The following is a 23,097-nucleotide window of genomic DNA, read 5'->3' as shown; positions in this document are numbered from 1 at the left end:
TTCTATTGCTCTTTACTGAAACATGTAATCAGACAAATAATTAATGTATTTAGGCATGTATACAGTCAAGATGACCTGTTAAAGCTCAATGCGAGTGTCAGAATATTGAATAAAGGTGATTTCAGTGCCAGACAAGCTGAACATTTCAGAAACTGATGATTTACTGGGATTTTTCCACAAATGAAAAATTGTGGAGATCAGAGGAGAATGGTCAAATCAAATCAAATCAAATCAAATCACTTTTTTTTATTGTCACATCACATGTGCAGGCACACTGGCACAGCACATGCGAGTGAAATTCTTGTGTGCGAGCCCCACAAGCAACAGAGATGTGCAAACACAACAACACAAACGAGCAAAATACAAGAATGGCCAACCTGAAACTAATAAATATATGTACAATATATAATAGTGTATGCATTTCTGGATGTGTATACTAAATATTTTCCTACGTGTGTGTGTGTGTGTGTGTGTGTATACACATTTTTACAAATTAAATAGTAAAAAAATAAAATAAAATAATAATAATAATAATAATAATAATAATAATAATAATAAAATATATAAAATATACAGAGTTGAATATGTGCAAAACAAGTGGCATTTATATACAGTGTGGAGTGCATAATGTTGGTCAGACTGCACTGAGCTAATAGGAGGGCAACAGTAACTCAGACAACCACTCTGAATGCACAAGATGCCAAATGTTGGCCTACAGATAAGCTGCGGCAGCAGACGACCTCACCAGGTGCCGCTCTTCTCAGTGAAAATTAGACAATAGAAAATTGCCTGGTCTGATTTCTGCTGTGATATTTGGATTGTTTAAATGTCACAGCTTGCCTGAGTATTATTGTTGACCATGTCCAGTCCATCCCACATGACCCCTTATGACCTATCTTCTGATGGGGGCTTACAGCAGAATAATGTGCAATTTCACAAAGCTCAGATCATCTTTAAACTGGTTTCTTGAGCATGTTAATAAGTTCACAGTAGTCATCAGATCTCAATCCAGTAGAGCATCTTCGAGATGTGGCAGAACATTTTGAGATTAACATTTTGGATGTGCAGTTCACATATCTGCGGCAATTGTGTGATGCTGCCATGTCAATATGGTCCAAAATCTCTGAGGAATGTTTCCAGCACTTTGTTGAATCTATACCACAAAGAATCAAGTCCAGACATGGTCCAGTTCAATTTTGCTGTGTTGATTAAGGTCTTGGCTACATGTTTTTCATTCTTGTTGATTGTTATTGGTGTAGGAATCTATAAAGCACAATGTTTTTGCTTTGCAAAGCACAAACATCATCTTAAAAATTAGGTCAAGACGAAATTTTATTTATTTTTAAATTTTTTTTTTATTTTTTATTAAACCATCATATTGCCAAGAAAAAACAACAAAGATCAAAATTCATGTATTTACAGCACAGTTTTTGTCTGAAAATAAAGGAATATTAGGAAAAGTACTTTTAAAGAATGTCATACCAAAATGGCTTATCCTCAGTTTGGAAAAAACAAACAAACAAACAAAAAAAAAAACCACCCAAACAACCAAAGAAAAAAAGTGGCACAGTCATATGAATGGGTACTGCTATTTTATGTGTCCTGCATTTTGGAATGAATTCTCTATTTAGTGTTCAACACACAAGACAAATCCAAGTAATCAGTAGTCAGACAAATAAATTACAGAGAATACTGACAAACTCACACATACCTTTCAGTTTATATTTATTACAAAAAAACAACAAAAAACTAAGGACATCAAAGGGAAAATTCAAACTACTGTGGACAAAACAAACATGTATATTTTTTTGCTGTTCTGTTTTGGACTGTGTGGACTGGTGTGAAATTTAATAAAATAGCCAATGGTTATGTTATTGTTAAGTGAATAAGTGTGGTAAAATGCATATGAATATCTTTTCATATTAAAAAGCTCAACAATACAAAAAACAAAAAAAGTCTAACAATAATTTAATAATTACATGATGAACCCTAATACATAACCCAACTGTAATTTATAACTAAGAAAAATAAAGTGATAGGTTCTTACATGCCCAGTATGCGGTTTATAATTGTAGAACAGAAACTGCTGTCCTGTCAAGTGAATAAAAAGAAGATATACTGTAAATCTGCACTGTATGAGGAGTTATCAGAATCCATGATATACTCTCTGTAGATGAATATAATAATATATGTGTAATTAAGACAATGGAATGGCTAAAAGCCAAGTGATTTATCATAACATTTATATACAAATTTTGGCCATGGTTTTATAACTTCCCTTTCTGATATTTCTTTGTAAGTAAATAGAGTTGTGGTACATACAGTGTTGTTATAATAATAATAATAATAATAATAATAATAATAATAATAATAATAATAATAATAACTACAGTAAGAACTAAAGAAGATCTTCCCAATTCTCGATGTAACCCGTTTAACTTGACCTACATTGTACCTTGTGACTTAAGTAGTTTTATTTACATTATGGTCAGATCTGTGCTATTATTCTCACCTTTTTTTATATTTTATTACATAATGTACAGTAGGTATCCAGAAAACGTGGAGTGGACATACTGACCAGCATAAAGTCCTGCTGCCTGCTCCGATGGTAGCTGTATATGCACAGTGTCTCCTTTTCTTAATGGGAGTACAGCACTCCCTGAAGCCTGATCTAGCAATCCCTTTTTATACTCATCATAAGTGTACATAACTGGCTCATTATTCTTCATCAGTGCCACCCACACATTACTTCCTTTGCAGTGTACGTTGTAAGAAAAGTAGTAGATCCCTGGTATGCTACAGGTAAAAACACCATTCTGAGGACTGTAGTCCTGATTGCCATTGTGCAAGAGTTTGTCAAAGATGACAGGGGAACCCACAGGGGGGAATGGATTTGTGAGTTTAGCTGTGAATGCAGGCAGCTCAGGGCCATTTCCACCAATCTCACCTCCATTTGGGTTCTTGTAACCTTGTTTTTGGCCACTGTATGGGCCAGTCATAGGAAGGATCTGTCCAAGGTCAGGAAATGTAGCAGGTTGTCCAGGAGGTCCAGGGGGTCCAGGTTGTCCCGGTTGCCCTGGAAATCCAGGAGGACCACTGGGACCGGGGTTACCTTGTGGACCAACAAGACCTGTGGGTCCTGGGGCTCCCTCACCAGGATAGCCAGGTTTACCTGTTAAGCCTGCATCGCCTTTTCGTCCAGGAAGCCCAGGGGGTCCAATTGGGCCCCCTGGTCCTGCAAGCCCTGGAATACCTTGTGGTCCCTGGGGGCCTTTCTCTCCAGCCTGTCCTCCTTCTCCTCTTGTTCCTGTTAATCCTGCAGCACCAGGGGCACCAGGTAAACCCCTAACACCAGCTTCTCCTTTTGGGCCAGTGGACCCTTGTAAGCCTCTTGGTCCTGGTTGCCCACCCTCTCCTGATCTACCAGGCTGTCCGGGAATCCCTGGAGGACCTGTCTGACCCTTTATTCCTGGATTTCCTCTTGGTCCTATGACACCATCATCTCCTTTTAATCCTGGGAAGCCAAGACTACCAGGAAGGCCTATTGGACCTGGTGGGCCAGGTATTCCACTTGAACCAGTGGGACCAATGACACCTGTGAGACCTGGGTGACCTTTATCACCTTTTGGACCTGGTGCTCCAGGAAGACCAGCATGTCCCTTATGACCCTTAGGTCCTGGAAACCCTGGTTTACCATAACCTGGCAAGCCTGGGTTCCCTGGTAAACCAGGGAGACCTGGTTCCCCCTTCCCTCCAGATACCCCCGGGTGCCCACTGAAACCATCTTTTCCTGGTTTTCCAATTCCTGGTACACCTGGTACGCCTGGTTGGCCTCTTTCACCAGGTGCCCCTGCCAGTCCTGGTTCTCCAGGAGAACCAGGCTTTCCTGGTATTCCTGGATGTCCAGGAAGACCATTCATACCAGGTTTACCAATGCCAGCAATGCCCACCTGTCCAGGTGGACCTGGTGGCCCACCAGGGCCTTTCAAGCCTGGAAAACCAGGTATACCAAGTCCTTTGTCTCCTTTGGGGCCTGGAGGACCAGGAAGCCCAGGCAGACCTTTTTGGCCAGGCTCCCCTAGAGGACCTCGCTGTCCTGGAAGTCCCTGATCTCCTGCTTTTGGAATCCCAGGGAGTCCTGAGGGACCTGGAAGTCCTGGAGGCCCAGGAGGTCCAGTTACGCCTACATCACCATTAGGACCAAGATCACCTTTTGATCCTGGTAATCCAGGTCCTCCAGGTTTTCCTGGCAATCCTGGCATACCAGGTTTTCCAACTCCTGGGTAGCCAGAAGGACCAGGAGGGCCTGGCTTTCCTGGTAAACCTGGCAATCCTTGTCCTGGAAGCCCAGGAGGGCCTTGTGGTCCTGGTGGTCCTGTTGGCCCTGGGGTACCTTGAATTCCTTGCAGTCCCTTTGGGAGACCTTTTACCCCTGGAACAGGAGGGCGTGGACCTTTAGCTCCTCTGGGAAAGGTTTGTCCTGTCAAGGAAAATACTAAAAGAGGTAAGTGTTGACCCACTAAATAATGATCTGACATGATCAGTTATCAGCAGTGTTGGGAAGATTACAGAATACATGCCCCAAAATGTATTTTGTAACATATTCCGTTACGTTACTCAATGAGAGTAACGTATTCTGAATACTTTGGATTACTTAATATATTATCATGCTTTTTTACAACTACATGAATGTCCTATTGCTTTTTGCGACATTACTATTACTATTATGGTTACTCGCCATACCAATAGCAACTAGATTTTTAAATCTTAATATAAAATGAGTAACAGTAGGGTGGACATTTGGTACGGCTGCACTTTTTGCAGTCATCTCGTATAGAAAACTATTCGGTGCGTATATAAAACAGGTCCGTGGCTCTGAACCATAGTAAAGGGACCTGTGGCTAATATGTCGGGTTCCGTGTCGGGCTCGTAGCCGAAAACTAGCTTTACTTTGTTGTCTGGGTCAGCTTTGCTAGCGAGAGACAGAGAGGCGTTGAAAGGCTGCTCCAATGGAACTTATTGTTTCGGAGGAAAACACGAACACAGTGTACAGTGGAGTCTTAATAACGTACTTACAACTGAGCTCGTCAGGCACTCTTTTTGGCTGCAGTTGTTATTATTATATTTACATGCAGTTTCTGCTCACAGAGCAGAAACTGTTTAGATGTTTCTGCTCTGTGACAACTTGTACTTTTCCACTCACCTTTTTCTCCCTCCCTCGCTCACAGACACATAACGGGTATGGCAGCTCATTCTCCCTGCAGCACAGACTACACTGCCCATGAGGCTACATTCTTTAGGGCTATGCCTTTAATACTCTGGCCTATTGCCTTCATATCAAATCATTTTTAAAAATATTTCTTCACGTCATTATGAGACGCGAGATTGAGACACAGGCATTTGAGCCTCTTAATGTGTGTTTTGTTTGGGTTTCCACTGGTGTGGAATTACCAAAAATAGAGAGGGGATAGCCTAACATATGAAACAGGAAAAGAACGCCGTGTAATCCCTTTATTTCAACAAAGTAACTGTATTCTGAATACCACCTTTTTAAACAGTAACTGTAACGTAATACAGTTACTCATATTTTGTATTTTAAATACGTAACGGCGATACATATTCCGTTACTCCCCAACACTGGTTATCAGTAGTTAGTGATCGATGTTAACTAAAAAGATTTTAATACAGTTACTACTCACTGCATCTGAAAATGGATGACCCCTTATTAGGTCATTTGATTATAAATAAATGAACTAATAATGAACTAAAATAATTATTTACAGTGCTGTTGAAATAATGAAAACAGACATAATGAATCTATTGTAAAGTAAGTCGCAAAAGCACAGGAGGAAAGAAAACCAAGAAAAAAAAAGAAAGAAAGAAAATTCAAAACCAGGGAGCGCTCCATGTAAATAATTAATTTATTGTAGCAGTGCACTTAAGTTAATATCTTGTCAGTTTTACGCCATCTCCCCTGTATTTATAATGGAATTTGAAGGCAGTTTTTAGTAAAAAGGTGTTAGTTAGTCAATGCAAAAAAGCTAAGAATTTAGTTCATGTCATATGTTGGAATATACAGATAAATATGTCGATGTCGATCTTACGTGCTGCACAATAATTTTTAATATTTAGTATTTACTGTTATATTCCCATAGATCATCGTAATGATGTTGTTTATTATATTGCTCTCTTTTTTTCTGCTTGTTTTCTCTTTTTTCTTTCTCAACAGGTGATCCAGGTGATTGATATATGTATTTTTTGTCTGCTTATTTTGTTGGTTTTTGTTTTTTTGCCCTTTATCACCATTCCTCTTCCCCTCTGTTTTTCTTTCCCTCTTTCTTTCTCCCCTTTCTTTTCCCCAGTCAAGTCTGTCCTTTATTTAGCAGGTTAAAATAAAATAAACAATAAAAGGCGAATCAAATAGACCAATACGGCAAGGCTGGGTTGGTCGATTTGGTAAAGTAAATCCGTTGGGCATCTTTCTTTGCCTTTAGACAATAATTCTGATGGCAAAAGAGCCAAACGGGACAGGCAAAAAAACCCAAAAGAATATATAGATAAATATGTAAAAAGGACCCATTGACGTATTTGATCTGTTTTACAGCAGGTTGTTAGTTTATTAATTATGGTATTAGAAAAGATGCAGGAGCTAAAAGTAATTTTTCACAAACATATTGAACTCACCTTTGCCATCTGTCAGTGGTCTCTCTTTACCCATGTGCAATGGCGGTTGAGGAAACTCTTGTCCATACTGAGGAAGTATTGGCATCTCATTCTCCAGAAACTGTTGCTGTGGATATGCATCATATTGTGGCAATGGCTGGGGCTGTTGGGGTGGCTGTTTATGTCCATAATACACCCCACCATGAGCAAGGTATAGTAAACATAGCTGTAACACTGTGATGAGAAGATAGAAAGAATGGAGGGATACAGCCACCATTTTCTGCAATTGAGAAACAAAAAGTGGAACTATAAGACAGATATAAAGATTTCAGTGAAATTAAATGAAAGCATCTACACACATGAAAAATCTTCGTATCTATCTTCATATCATATCTATATATCTCGTTAGCGGTATCCTTGAGGGTATCTTGAAGGTATCTTGATTCTTTAGATGAATATCAATTAATTTCCAAAACCACTACACATCTTCCCATAAAATACAGAAAATGCTGTTTTGTAAAAGCAAATAAACTTCACAATTTGTATCACAAGTAAACAGCTTTATTGGTTGACATTGATACATATATTTGTATAATGAATGTATTATTTACTTCTAGGTAATTTACTTAATTAATGTGAATAGAGTTTGGTCATTTAGGGTGTCTTGTGCTACTCACCAATGGGATAAATGCTGTGCAAACAGCATTTAATTATTTAGAGAAGAAAATAATAATAATTAAGCCTATTAATGGTTTATGGCCATGCTCTTAAACCATACTGGTACATAGATGAATTCAAATGCCAGGTTTCAAGAGCTTACAAAATTCACTTGTCAAACCAAAGAAATCACCCAAACCCTCCACTGCACATATGTGACCTAGCTTAGATATCTTTTCAGAAACACTGTGTAAAAGCCTCCCACATCCTTGAAGTGATTCACACATACATATTATAATTAAGAGGCCCCACAGGGGATGTGGCCAGTTTTGAACATAATCTTTAATTCTTTAAACATGTCTGCGCTAAGGAGATCAGCTAAGCACTGCCAAAAGCACTGTGTGAAAATAAACACTGATGGGTGAATGCATGTTTTCCTCAGCTGCAGTGTTTGTGTGTCCTGAAACCGAACCAAAGAGATCAAACATTTTGGAAAGCTGCAATAACTGAAGGCTTGCTTACATTTTTTAGAGCAATTATTCTAAAAAGAAAGCTAAGTTGTGTTGACTGGATGTTTCCAGGGGATTATTTTTAGAATGGAAATACTTATGTGTCTAGTTTCTCTGCAAAATCAGCATGTTAGAGATGTTAGGGTTGATTTGAATATGTTGCAGTAGCTATTGCACAGGTTGCCATCTACTGCATGGTTAACATTGAGATGTGGACACCCATTCAGATATGCACACTTACAGCCAGTTTGGAATCTTTGTACTGTGGGAGGGAACCCACACAGGAACAGGGGGAACAGGCAAGCTCTATACAGAGAGGCCCCAGCTGACTAGTGGACATAAACCCAGGACCCACTTACAGTGAAGTGACTGCACTTCTCATCTAACTATATACATATTTCAATATCAAATAATTAACTGCTAGAGAAAACTACCAGCAGAAGCTTTCAGAATCTTCTCTCCACCATTTTCTAAAAGCCTCATAATGTTATTGAACAATATCTACATATTTCAAGGTTATAAGTTTGATCCTGAGATAAGCCAAGAGGCAACATAATAGCTTAGCATGTAAAAAGTCTTCAGTAAAGTCTTTAGAGTTCAAGTTCGAGTCTGTGTGAGTGTCGATCTCCAGTAATTGAAAAAACTACTAAAAAGCACTCAAAGACAGAAAGAGTCTTGGATGTGCTTCAGACGATTTTGACATTGTGCATTCAACATTCAAACTACTGTGCTTACAAAATACCAACACACATAACACAGCACCTTTTGCAGTTTGGTGCCTAAAAGTCTAAAAAACCTCAAAAAACCTAATCTTGATTCCTCTGTCCTTGCAAATTTTAGACCTATTTCTAAGGTCTCGTTTCTGTCATTTCAGTGTCCCGATAAAGTCAAGACTTGAATGGCGTAAATGTTCTTAATCTTAACAAGGAAAAAAAAGTGATCATCTTTGGACCAAGCTGTAATTCCAGTACCCCAGATCTTGACCTGCGCAGTTTAGTACCTTTTGCTAAACCGCATGCAAAAAATTTGGGGGTTATACTGGATAATAAGTTTACCTTTAAGAAACAAATGAACTCTGTTGTACAGCGGTCCTTTTTAAAATTGAGGCTCTTATCCAAGGTGAGATCATTCTTATCTTTTATCTTTGATGTCATTTGTTACTGTGTAATTTTTATCTTTGTACAGCACTTTGGTCAACATTTTGTTGTTATTAAATGTGCTATATAAATAAAAAAATAAAGTAAAGTAAAAGGCTAATTAAAAAACTTTAAAAGGGGGAGTTACTGTTTGAGGACTGCTTGTCAGTTTGGACAGTCAAAAGCTTAACTGTCAGTTTGGAGAAATTTGGAGGTTCTAAGTTCAGGCGTTCACTGAGTTTTTGAAGGATAACAGTGAGAGTAAACAGTGAAAAGCTCTATGAATGAACACCTCAAGTGTAGCCTGGAAGTACTAAAGCTAAAGCTTACTGAAGCTGGGTTTGATTCTTATCAGAATTTGGTAATTTATGATGTCTTGGATCTAAATGCTTCAAGAAAACCAGTTTAAATATGTGATTAAACAGCACATATAGACTAGAGATTAATTTTGAAAGGAAAGAGTGAAACTCTAGTCCGGTCAAATAGGTCAGACTGCTTGAAGCTGTGGAGTCTGTTCTTATGAGAGCTGTTATAGTTTGAAGCACAATACCAACAATGAAATGTTCAGAGAAAAACCTAAATGCCATAAAACTCACAGTTAACTGAAAGTTAATTAAAAAAACAACAACATTAAGAATAAAAAAGATCACACTTAAGCACTGCAACACTGATTCACAACCACTCCTGAAGTGAACTTTTGCTTCAGAACTGATATGATCATAACTGAATGACAAATTGTAATGAATTCTGTATCACCTTTTTGTTTTTCAAAGAAGAACATGGCCTTTAATATCACTGACTGTAACTAACTGTCAGAACTAGCAAAACATTTGGGATGAAAATGTCTGTTTAGGTTTGTTTGCCTCCCCTGTTTGTGGAGGATCAGTTCACTCATTATTTCTTTGCCTTTTGTGGATTAAACCTCAGAGGGAAGCAACAACAAACACACCTAATTTATGAAACTTTTTCAGACTTATGGTTTGTGCTTGAACCCCAAATATTTAACAAGGTAAAATACAGCTATATACGCAAACTGCCCCTAATCTAACTATTTCTTTATGTTTAAAGTTCATAGTGGTCACAGGAAGACCAAGGTAATAGGAAAGCCTGTAAGGAAGATTGTTAGAAGACTGGTTGGTGGTTCTATATATTTGGTGCAATTTTTAGATTCAACACCTGAAGTAAAAAATTGAAGAACAACTGAAAGTGCCATGTGTGTATAGCTGTTGGAAAGCATTACTATGAAGCAGTTGCTGCTGCTACTACCCTAATGTAACCCATCAACACTGACCGATATCAGTTATCAGTTATTTATGCCATATGGGTAATAACCCATCCATCCATTCGCTTCTGCTTATCCTTTTTCAGGGTCGCGGGGGGCGCTGGAGCCTATCCCAGCTGTCATAGGGCGAGAGGCGGGGTACACCCTGGACAGGTCGCCAGTCTGTCGCAGGGCCAACATACAGGGACAGACAACCATTCGCACTCACTTTCATTCACACATTCACACCTAGTGACAATTTGGGTTATCCAATTAACCTATCCCCACTAAGTGCATGTCTTTGGACGGTGGGAGGAAGCCGGAGTACCCGGAGGGAACCCACGCAAACACGGGGAGAACATGCAAACTCCACACAGAAAGACCCCGGCCTGATGTTGGAATTGAACTCAGGACCTTCTTGCTGTGCGGCAACAGTGCTAACCACCGTGCCACCGTGCTGCCATATGGGTAATAACCCATATGGCATAAATAACTGATAACTGATATCGTTAATATTTAAGTAAACTTCCTCAGCATTCAAACTTTGTGTTTCTTTCATGTCAGTGCACTCACATATATTTGTTACCCAAATGCTCTGTTGTTTGGCTAAAGCTAACTTGGGCAAAGATATACGTAAATACATGGAAATCTATGGGTAAGGTCTATGACAAGTTACAGAGATATCACCCCAATTAGAGAAACCACCTGAGTCAAAACATGGGGAAGCACCCGTTACATTTGTGCAGCTGGTTCATGGAGGAAAGAGACGTAGGTCATAATGTGGAACAAAGTGTTAAATACAGTGAAAGTGGGACCACTGCAGCCATTATGCATGCCTTTTTATATTTGTTCATGCATCTTCCTTGTCGTGAGCAAATGTTTCTACCAGTGCACTACTGGGCTGTTTTTGGAGGACTGCACACAAACAGTTCTGTGTTGGTTGCATACCCATAGTCCTTTCCTCTGTGTACTCAAAGACCTATGCAATGGTTCCATAAATCCACCCTTAGGCACAAAATATTTGAAAACTCACTGTTGGAACATTTAATTTAAATAGTCATTAAAATTCCAGAGTTTCAGCTGCTGTTTTACATTTTTAATGAATTTCTTCCAGAGAAAAAAAGAACAGACCGCTTCAATAAAAAACGATTTGCCAACTGACTGAATTTCAGTCATGTCAGCGTTTTAATGTCACATTTTAGGCGAGACAATCTTTTGCTTTTCGTGCATCTCCAAACATTCAATCTTGGAGCAAAATCACTTGTTTAATCTTTTTCAGCTATAAAGCCAGCAGGAGACTGATCCTCAAATATTGAGCTTCTAAGCAGAACATGGTTTCACACGTTGGGAATTCGCTCTGCAGACAAAAAAGGAACACATGTTTGGCAAGGAAATAACAAAGAGGACCTCCAAGGATATGCCACTCTTCATGGCTCAGAGACATAAAGCATACAAAAACATACCCAGTTTTAACGGGTTGGTTTGCTGCAAAGCAAACAACCCAAGTACATGTTATGCTCGGCTAAGTTCTTTATTATTATTTTTCTTCCTTGGCATTGCCTCCCCACACCATTTGTCATAGTGAGCAAAAATTAGCTGTGAGGCGACTGATTCTATGCAGTTTTAGTTTAGGTTTTACCGTTTTCAAACAGTTAATTAACAATTTGTTGCAAAAACATCATAAAAATTCCTTCCTATTCTCCCCATTGGGTACACCTGTGGCTAAACACTATTGGGTACACTTAGCAGACCATATCAGTAAGTACACCTGTCACTGGCCGGCCACTTTTTAGGCACATCTGTATACACACTACGACTGTTTTGTATAAAGTATACACATGTCTAGCCAAATTTTGAAGAGGTGGCAACAGACAATATTTGGTAGGACATGTTGTGGCAGATCTTTTATACAATATATATAATTTATTTATCCAGATAAAAGGTATTATTGAGATTAAAAATGGCTTTTCCAAGTGGCAAGTATAGTATAACAAATTATGGAAATGAACACAACTGACATTCAGTACAGGCAAGTGCACACAAACATCCGAATCAAAACGCAAGCACGGTCCACTCTACACCAGTGTTGTGGTGCTGTGATACAGTTGAAGAGTTTATTGAAGCTTATTAACTTATTGTGTCACGCTGTCAGGGTAGCTGCCCTTAATTATACAGCTAGCCTTTATTTACAGACGGTCGATATCATCAGTCATTTTTTGGTTTACAGACGGTTTAATGGGAAAGCAATTGGAGCGTCTAGACCACAGACTAAATTGCAATAAGTATTGAATTCTAATGACATTGCACTATGTGTTTAGCTTTGATACTTGAGTACCTTGCGTGGCAAACATTATAACACAACAAATAAAGAAACCTGAATCATTTTGTTCTGGGTTATTACACTTTTCCCATCACAACGGCTGCAGTAAAATTCTCATGTATTTGCTTTCCACCTTCGTTTTAAGATTTAAGAGGAACAGCTTCTCCCGGCACAACGAAAGGTTTGCAATTCTTTATCAAGAAGCATGTAGTTATGAGGTGCTTAAAGTAAAAGCACACGCTCTAATAATGACACTTTCACGACACAATCATTGTTTCTGACAAAATTATTGGACAGAGTTTAGTCTAGTCAGGAAACTAGGCATGACCATTATGCATTCACAATTATGTTTCACAGTGAACCTGACAAAAGCTGCAGATGAAAAACAACTACTCTCAAACATCTTTTTTCAACACAATATGGTCTTGCTGTGTCCCTGAACGAATAGCTTGACAATAAATATTTCCTCTCTGCAACAACAACCAAATATAATCCACTTAGAATCCCTTCTATGATTTAAACTTTCACCTTGTGCATGACCTCAGCTTTGATGAAATCTCTTCAGACACCTCCACACCCGGCACTCGATGACAATCTCATGCAACAAAGACTACTCGGCCCAGTGTGGTTCCTGGTTCCTCTCAGCCTCTTTGCCAATACATACAACCGCAGCTGGCTTTGCCTGGTGATGAGCCACCAGTCTTTTATCACCTCTAGATTGGCTTTGGAAATAATCACATTTCCATTTCTCCTCTGGGTTCCTCTCCTGACTTATTCCAGATGTGGGGAATCTATTGCTTGATAAACAAACGGTGAGGAACAGAGGCATGTCATTGCTTATAGACACGGGTGCCAGTCTTAATTGCCTGTGGTCGGGCTTGGCTTTTGTACTTTAAACAGAGGGTCCTTCTTTTCCAATAAGAGTGGGAAACTAACTGTGCTGCAGGATATAAAGCAAACTTTTGAAATTTCAACACCAATGATACATACTGATCATTGACAGAGAAGCCTTTGTGTGCAAGTGTCAAGGCTACAAATTAATGCTGAATGGCTGAGACCATTGTTAGTGAACAAATCCAAATGCAAGAGAAAAACTTCAGAATTCTAAAACAATTTCAAAACAATATCCAGAAGCTAACTGAGCAGGATTTATACTGGCATAATGGACATATTGTCATTTTGGCTGTAAGATTAAAAAAATAATTGTCATCTTTCAGGAACCATTGGAATTTTTCTCTCGAGCCTAAAATGGTTGAGGAGTACAGTAATGTGAAGCGGTAACAACTAGGCAGAGCTTTTTTCTGTCCATGTTCAGATATCAGTACCTTGTGAATGCCTTGTACAACCATGATACTTCAAATATTTATACATTTATAAATAAAGTGTTAAGCTCTATTAAAGCTAAACAATATGTACTGAGCCCTGCGACAGACTGGCGACCTGTCCAGGGTGTACCCCGCCTCTCGCCCCATGACAGCTGGGATAGGCTCCAGCGCCCCCCGTGACCCTGAAAAGGATAAGCAGAAGCAAATGAATGGAATATGTACTGAGGTTTTCCAGACATCCTCTGACAGTGTGGTGTTAACTTATCCAACATTTTGGATGCATGGCAATCATGGTCACAATGTAGGATCAAGTGGATGAAGTGAACAAGGCCCCATTACACCTAGAGACCTAGAGACCATTAAGCCTAGAGACTGGTCTGCAACCATCTGGCAACCATCTGGTACTCCCCAACCATTTGGGGAGTACACTAATAGCAATAGTCCAATATGGTGGACAACGTTCAAGCATTGTGCACATGATGTCACGTGAGAAAATTAGTCCAGACATATTTTTACATTTCTAGGAAGACATTGCTATCTTCAGCAAAACAATGCCAAACTTCACTGTGCATCATTTCCAAGAGCATGACTAAACATAAGTAAAGAAAGTACTATGCAGTAATACTGATGGGTTAGGAAGCTCTTAGTGTCACAAAGGTTCCTCTCTTTTTATCTGGACAGGTCACCATAGAAACTTTGACTAGGTCAAAGTGAATTTAGGATTGTTGAATGTGTCTTTTGTCCTGTCTTCCTCTTTTCATCCCCAACTGGTCACGGCAAATGGCTGCCCCTCCCCGAGACTGGCTCTGTCTGGGGTTTCTTCCTGTTAAAAGGGAGTTTTTCCTTCCCACTGTCACCAGGTGCTTGCTCAAAGGAGTCATCTAATTGTTAGGGTATGACTCTATTATTGTAGGGTCTTTACAATGCAATGTAAAACACTTTGAGGCAGGCTACTGTTATTGTGATTTGGTGCTATATAAATAAAATTGAATTGAATTGAAGTTAACATAAAGAAAGCATGAAATGATCTGGCTCATGATTCAGGCTTCAGCATCATGCTTTATTTCATTTCAACAACCCTGCCATGGGGATTTCACTACCTGAGCTCCAGCAGACCCAAGAACAATACAGATGTTGTTCTCTTCAACTGACCTTTTTTTTTTTTTTTTAAATAGACTGAGTCAAAACACACTAAAATATGAACATCGCTTTTGGACGGTCAAAACAAACCCATCTGACCTCGTAAGACACAATATTCTCATACAATAATGTGTGTAACAATTCTGTCAGTGTAATGTGGAAACGCTTTTCAGCTCCTACACACAAACACAAAGGAATGCAACAATCAGCTGACAGGAACACGAGTGCCAAGACGACATCTGGGGAATGTACCTGAGTATACGTGCGACCCACTGCATGAATTTATGTGAGCTGATGCTAACCTTTATAAGAAAAACACACCACCGCTACAGTCTCAGTCTGGAGTACTCACACTGTGGGTATGCTTGGAGTTTCTGCAGACAAGGACAACAACACACACCTGAAGCCAAAAACAACTAACTCACTGTATCCAGAACCATGATAGGAAAATAAAGTCAAAACAGCTCTACTAATAATGATATCTATCAGACAGGACCTGTAGTGAGGCAAGTGGCTCAATAGAGGGTGCCAAACTACATTACTACTCAGATTTTCAGTTCATCAATACAGTCTATTTTGTTTACTTGCCTTTTTCACAGGCTGGGTGGATACTGGCTGTAGCTCAGGTGGCAGAGCAGGTCAGCCACTAATCTGAAGGTTGGTGGTTTGATCCCAGGCTGCCTCCTGGCGGCATGCCAAATATCCTTGGGCAAGATACTAACCCCGTGTTTGCCTACTGGTGGTGGTCAGAGGGCCCGGTGGCGCCAGTGTCCGGCAGCCTCGCCTCTGTCAGTGCGCCCCAGGGCAGCTGTGGCTACAATGTAGCTTACCATCACCAGTGTGTGAATGGGTGAATGACTGAATGTAGTGTGAAGCGCTTTGGGGTCCTTAGGGACTAGAAAAGCGCTATACAAATGCCGGCCATTAGTCCAGTGGGGGAAAAAGATATCCTGGCAAAGGCTGCTTTTTAATAATAAGATTTATTTTTGTTGTTTATCATAATTTATACTAAGTTTTGTGCATCATCATCATCCCCATTTTCCTCCTTGTTATTCTCCAAGCCTGTGCTGCTTTTCTCTTTTGTTTTCACTCTAAGCAGCTGATTCATCTCAGCTCAATCATCATGTAACTTTTTGATCATTTCTCCCTCTTCCTGCTCATCTTCATAGTGAGAATATTAACTTTCCCCCCTAAGCAGTGAGTTAAAAAATGAAGAAAAATGGGTGTGAACGCTTCCCCAGCTCAGCTTCCTATCTCTCCATCTTTGCTAACTTTGCTTTCTTATATATATATCTTTCAGCTTTTGCCATTGATGTCACATCTACACACAGCCTCAAATCCCACAATGCATGCATGTAGCACCTGGATGCATTTTTAATTGCTCACCGCTCACTCTATCCTTTGAAAAGCCTTGCACATACACCCACGCAGTCCACCTGACCTCATCACCCATCTCACTGACATATTTTTCCCTCTCCTGCAGTTGTAGGAACCACAAGTCACAGAGTGCCTGCCCACAATTTTCATTTCAGGGCAAAAACTGGAGTGGGAGGAGAATTATTTTCCTATTAGCTTTTGAGTTCTGTCAAAACAGAGTATCTGATGTCAGTGGACAGCAACTAATAGCAACCCAGACCGAAGAGGCACTTTAGGTTGTTTCCATGTTTAAAGAAAAAGAAATTCAATGAGAAGAAAGGATGAGAACGTTTATGTTTGGATCTTATCGAATTTGATTTAAATAGGGAAGATTTATAGGTACAGCAACAAAGAAATGCTTGCATCAGATTTAGACTTTTCCCTTGAACTTTGTGCGGTCTCTGCCGCAATCTTTCTTGGTCTCCCTCGTATTTAGCTGGTGCTAAAAATGGACCCGTGAAAGAATATTTTTAAAAGTAATAACAATGTTTGGCTAATAATCAGATCTGATCAGTAATACTGTGCTAAAACCACAGACTCCACTGGAGAATTCTGCAGCTGCATAAATAGATTTCCAGTTATGAGCAAATCAGGGAACAGCACACCCTGTGTTGCCTCTGTTTTTCCAATTCCCAATCAGATACTATATTTACTCAAGCGCTAATGTTTGTGCTTTTCAACTTACTATTTCACTGGGAAATATCGTCCAGTGTAGAAGAACAGAAGTTCAGCTGTCACATTTCAGATGTCCACAGTAAACTTTCCATCCAGATGTAGTGCATATTTGGAAAAAAAAAAACTGGAGTTTTTCCACTCGCTTTGTTTTTAAAATGCAAATTTTAAACATGCGCGAAACAGGTGGTTGGAAAGTTGATAGCACCAAATGGTGATTTCCCCTCACACATGTTTTCATTTAAATACTGTGGAAAGCAAATGAGGTCAAATATAACATTTCACAAAAAAAAAACCCCAACTCAACAATAAAAATCTTAAAAATAATATAGACGTGACATATATATTATTTTAACCCTTTGGATGCATTTTGTTCTTTTTTGTAAAAGCATGGAGAGGCCTGACTCTTAAAAAAATGGATCAAACGGCTACAAAAGCAAAAGGTTACTTGCACACTGATTTTATAGCTTGTAGCACCTTTAGTTGCAATAACTAACTAAATAAATAAAGTAATAAAGTAACAGTTTTCTTTTTGACTTAAACAGTCTGTCACATCATTGTGGGCCAATTCTAGACCCCTCTTTTTTTTTACAAAGTTTGTTCAGGATATTGAGATTTGGAAGCATTCATGTATGCACAGCTCTCTTAAGGTCCTACCACAGCATGCCTGCACTTTGACTGACCCATTGTGACACCTTAATTGTTTTTTTTTTTTTATCAGCCATTCTGTTATAATTTTGCTGCTGTGCTTGGGATCATTGCCCTTTTTTATGCCTGAATTTGGACTAAGCTTTAGCTGTCCAAAGACAGATGGTCTCACATGTAAGTCCATACAGAGAAGTTCATGGTCGTCTTAATGACTGCAAGGCGCCGAATTCCTGTGGCTGCAAAACGAACCCAAATCATCACTTGGCCACCACTGTGATGCGTTTGATATTAAGTGTTCGTGTTGATATGCTTTGTTTGCTTTTGTGCATTAGGGATTATGCCAAACATCTCCATCCATTAGGTTTACAACACCAGAAGTGTTTTTTTAGAGAGAAGACACTTTCTCCTGGAAACCCTACTAAACAATTCACACTTGTTTAATTTTTTTCTAATCGTGTTATCATGAACTTTAACATTTAACATGCTAACTGAGGCCTGTAGAGTCTGTATTTCTTGTGTTTGTTGTAGTTTCTTTAAGAGTTGTGTGGTCTGACCTTAGGATGAATTTGCTGAGAAGACTGTCTTTGAGTTGACAAAAACGGAATGCTCCAGACCAGCAAACAATTTTTGAGATACTTACCTTTGTAATTCCTACAAGAGCAGTAAGTTTACTGCATAGAGAACTGTAAAAACTCTTTTTCACATGCTTGTTAATGTTCAAGTCATGCTTATGGCAAGAACATCAGACTCTAATTTCTGTCAAGCCTTCATAATGTAAATTCATAACTTTTACTATGTTTTATTGGTGTTTCTACTTAAATACACCTCTGAAAATGTGCTGGTAAAGACCCAAACATGCCAAGTTCTGTCCTCAAACTGACGTCAAAAACCACTGAAGGTTTCCAACATGTTAAGATGAATGGTTTTGCAATATAGTACTGAGGATATTAAAATCACGAGCACGATTCGGTATATGATCCCTTCCAGAGGAGTAGTAATTGCTGTAGTTTGGAGGTTGGGAGCAGTCTAATATTTAAAAATGACTGGGTGGTGATTATATGTTGCTTTGAGAAGGGTTGTATTTGGGTTTTATCACCAGCAATTTCATTTTGATGGTTTCCTCTACCTCTACAGTTGATCAATCATTGAATGCACTCATATCAATTTTACTGCAATCATAAAGTGGGCTGGGGAGCATTTACGGCTTGATGTGACATGCATACATCGCCTGTACTGGTGACATGACAACAGCCAAGGGAAGCTTAATGTGTTATACAGTCACACCATAAAATATGCCACTCAGGGAAAAAATATGTTCCTCCCTTTTCCTACTTCCAGATGTTTTCGCAGCACACTATTTATGAGGGATTATAAGAACTAGGACTCCTTCTACTTAGGAGTTTAGATAAGAGTCACTTTGTAATAAATCTGCAAAATTTAAAGCTGGAACTACAAAGTGGTGTTTTGAAACAGAGCTACCACCTGTGGCTTTGAAAGAAAGTAAAGCGTGTCAGGACAGCAGCTAATGTGGAACCATTAACAGTATCTGTATTTGATTAACACTGTAAGATTGCCATAAAGTGAACCTGATTTCATCATTTGAGACATTTCTATGGCTGCAGTACTCTGCACAGTAGCACGAGACCATTTGGACACATGGCCTGAAATCACAGAGGCTGCAGCTGTGGGATCAAGAGGCACATTCCCTCAGAGCTGCATAAACACTTCCTGTTTGGTAGGTGAGAACTGCAAAGGAGTCAGACTCGGAGAGGAGAGCTGTCAAGAGACATTAACAGAGTAATAAATATGTGAAATCACCTCATGCTCACAGATACTCCTAGCAAACAAGATGAAATATCCCTTAAATAGTGGAATAATTTGACCTAAAATACAGCCAAATAGCTGATAAATAGCTTGATTTCTGTTCACTGTAAGAAATGGTTACAGAAATATTTCACCATTTTGGGAAATATTGTGATTTTTGATGAAAGTTTGATGCAAACACTGAGAGTAAAGTAAATATGAAAGCTAGCAAGAGCATTAGCTTAGTACAAAGACAAGAGGGGGCAGCTAGCTTGGTTATGTTCAAAGATTAAAAAAAAAAATCTCCATATTTTAAAATCTTACTACAGCAATTTTTAAAGGAACTTTGTCACATTGCATACACATTGTTGCTTACAGACACATATAAAGGGTTTTTTAAATATATGTTTTCAGTCTTTTTTCCAAACTACGCTAATAGCTGCTTCAGATTTAGCATTTAGCATAGAGTTGCGACTCTTCATCAAAAAGCCACCAAAATACATTTTCTTTACTATTTGGCAGCATGTTGTAACAGTTTTAAATGGCGAAGCTTTTCTGGGGCCAAAAAACTCAAGTGCTCACTTGAGCAGATACAGCGACATCCTGGCCCTTGGACGCAAACACTAACCCTCCCAAAAAAACCCAAACTGACCACATTTGCGAGGCTTCAAACAGTCTCATTCTCAAAATCCAAACTTTTTAAGTAACTTAAAACTGATCTGCAGATTGAGTTGAACTTTATTACAAATTTCCTCTTCTGACAACATAACAAATGCAGTCCTAGAAAAACAATGAAAAACACATGCAAGCTTCTTGGATGTCTGTTAGGTCCAGACATGTTATTGCTAAGGAAAAATGGTTGATCATCTTATCTTGATGTGAGCTGTCTGGACCTCTTTATATCCACAGCTTATTAAATTACCAAAACCCATATTAACAGTTGTAGTTTATTAATATAAATATATAACCCTAGATACGGGTGCTGCTTTTAAAGAATGGTACATGAATTTAGAGAAAAAAAAGATATTTCACATCTCCCACTTACAAAACTTATCGCCTCAGTCATCACACAAGTCTGTATAGCTCATTACATGTGCGGCTCTGCTGGCACCAAATTAATCTGCTTTAATGCCACTTTTGCAGTGTAAAATTTTTTGAATGAACCCAAACAACTTCATCTTTGACATATTTAACATGATCATAACATGGACGCATGATTTCTTTACGCTTTACGGACAGGTGCACATTGAGATTTAATGTCCTTAAACTATGCTGAGAGGATAAAGATACAATAAGTCTGATCGCTTTGCTTCGTGTCATTTTGAACCACCACATCAGAAAATTTATTTTAAAGTCTGGCTTGCAGTATGAAACTCTGAAAACCTTCACTTCTGCATGACAGTGAAGAAGAAGACAACGAAGAAGCAGAAGAGGTTTTCTAAAAGAAAATTTAATGAAGCATAAAAATTTCTGTCTCCAGCCCGCAGCACCAGTGTTCTGCTGAGGAGACTTTTTTCTTAAATCCTGTTTCCTCTTATTTATGCGGGACAGATTACTGCTCAAAAGCTCTTAACACCTAAATCTTCTTATCCATAAACACAGGAGGAAAAAGTGCATGTTTTTCTTGTCCTGAAAAACATGCACCTAAACTTTCTAAAATGTCAAGGCATTCCACTAACTGGTGCTAAATCCTGCCGAGACGCTGCACTGTGCATTTATTTTAACAAGCTTAAGCCCAGGTTATTCTTCCCAGGTGTCTCTTTTGGATTTTCTTTTCTTTCTCCCTCTTTCTCTGCATTGGGAAAAATGTCAGATGTGATCTGCGGAGACATCTCAGCCCATTCTTCACAGCTGTGAAGTAGGATGTCTTATGATACATTTACTTGCTTCTCAGTTTCCATGTTCCTTTGCATGTGCAATCCCAAAAGGCAAAAAAGGAAAATGATCCAATCTCTGCCTTGCAATCAGACGACCATGCCAAAGCAAAACCAAATCAAAATGAACACATTTAACTATAAGACTTGATGATGCATCACTTACCTTTGTGTGTGCTGCTGCTGCTGCTGTGGTATCACTGAGCTTTTAAGGAGTTTGTGACAGACGCTGAACAGCAGCACTGGTGAGGGTTTGGCTTTTATCTACAGGTGGGTGGAGCTGCACAGGCTGAGAGCACAGAGGAGCTGGATCTGTGCACGAGGAGAGACGGGGGGAAGAAAACAGGATCTGTGTGAGAGAGAAACCACTACATGAACTCCATGTTTGCAGCATTAAGAGGTTATTATACACAGAAACAAAGTGAGGGGAAAGAAGAAACCCAATCAGCTGCACGAGGAGGAAGATTCTCGTTTGACTTGGACCTCTCAGTGCATTCTTTGCATGGAGAAAGATTTAAGGGCAGGGTCTTACTCTGGTTAGTCAATGCTAGCTGAGGTTAGGCTCTAGCTAAGTGGGGAGGTTTTTGTGGCAACCAAAGTGCACACACAGTAGTTGATAAAACAACCTTACCACAAAGGACTATTTAGAAACTGGTCAAATTGTTCACATTTCTACTTTTTAAGGACTTTTGAGACAACATAAGAGAGGATATGAAGCTACTTAACATTGGAATTGTGTTTTCTTATTTAAAATAAAAGTAATAATCAAACAGATCTATTAGTATAAAACTCCTACTCATAACTGAGCAGCGGTACATCACAAATTTGACCTAAATGCTAGCTACTAGCATTCTTTGCTCACAATGAGAGCGGTAACAAGCCTTAAGTTACTGCAAATACCATGCTTATGTGCTCCTGACGTGTATTTCAGGACATTTATACATATAAGTACAGCTAAATAATGACACGGTGAATGATTTTGCATCGTAACTGTGAAAAAGTTGCGTGTGCAAGCCTGAATACTTCTCATCCTCAGTGGTCACCATCTTACTTTTGTACTCAGCCAAATTCCAGCCTGTAGGTGGAGGATTAATGTTGGTGCCAACACCAGTGGCTTAAAAGAGTTTGTGTTGATGTTCAGTGTTTATCTGTGTTTAAATGTTCTATTAAATGTAAGAGAATTTAATGAGTTCTGCTGTCAAAGTCTCATCAAGTGTCAAAAGTTTGCAAAATACAGCAGTTACAGTGTAAGTCGGTTATTGCGAGTGCTTTTTTCTCACAAAGAGAGCTTGTGGTTGTCTAAATTGTATATAACATTCTTTCTTACGGGCAGCAGGGGGCAACTCTTATGATTTGAAAAGGAAGATCACTTGTATTGAGATTTATAGGAAAACAGCCCTTTGGCTTCCTCAATCTATGACCTCAGTGAACTTTTTCCTGGAGAAGTCAATGTCTTAATCACTAGTTTCATGTCTTACTGAGTACGAATTTCTTTTCTTAAAAATGTAAATAATGTTCTAATATTTTCCTCTAATCTTTTTCTCAATCAGTGATCCAAACTCAAACCGCCTTTCTACACAGTTTAATCAGTTCTAATTGGATCTCATCTCTCCAGAACATTTTCGTCTCATTTTTATTCGCTGACAAAAGTGCCAATACATTTAACCATATAG

General features: G+C 39.0%; 1 protein-coding gene across 1 annotated transcript; it reads right to left on the bottom strand.

Moving 5' to 3' along the window:
• Nucleotides 1-991: 991 nt before the first annotated feature.
• Nucleotides 992-21,648, bottom strand: LOC147302075 (uncharacterized). Its single transcript, XM_086283769.1, has 3 exons — nucleotides 21,591-21,648; nucleotides 6,685-6,943; nucleotides 992-4,480 (listed from the first exon to the last, which is right to left on the bottom strand). The coding sequence occupies exons 2-3, from the start codon at nucleotides 6,938-6,940 to the stop codon at nucleotides 2,529-2,531; spliced, it is 2,208 nt and encodes a 735-aa protein (XP_086139895.1). The 5' UTR covers nucleotides 6,941-6,943; nucleotides 21,591-21,648; the 3' UTR covers nucleotides 992-2,528.
• Between the last annotated feature and the right edge of the window lie 1,449 nt (nucleotides 21,649-23,097).

The sequence above is a fragment of the Aulonocara sp. 'chitande type north' Nkhata Bay genome, linkage group LG23 (genome assembly GCF_057382095.1).
Source record: "Aulonocara sp. 'chitande type north' Nkhata Bay isolate Kocher_YH1m ecotype deep benthic linkage group LG23, A_spYH_male_GT1.1, whole genome shotgun sequence".
NCBI lineage: Eukaryota > Metazoa > Chordata > Actinopteri > Cichliformes > Cichlidae > Aulonocara > Aulonocara sp. 'chitande type north' Nkhata Bay.
This window is presented reverse-complemented; position numbering and strand designations above follow the sequence as displayed.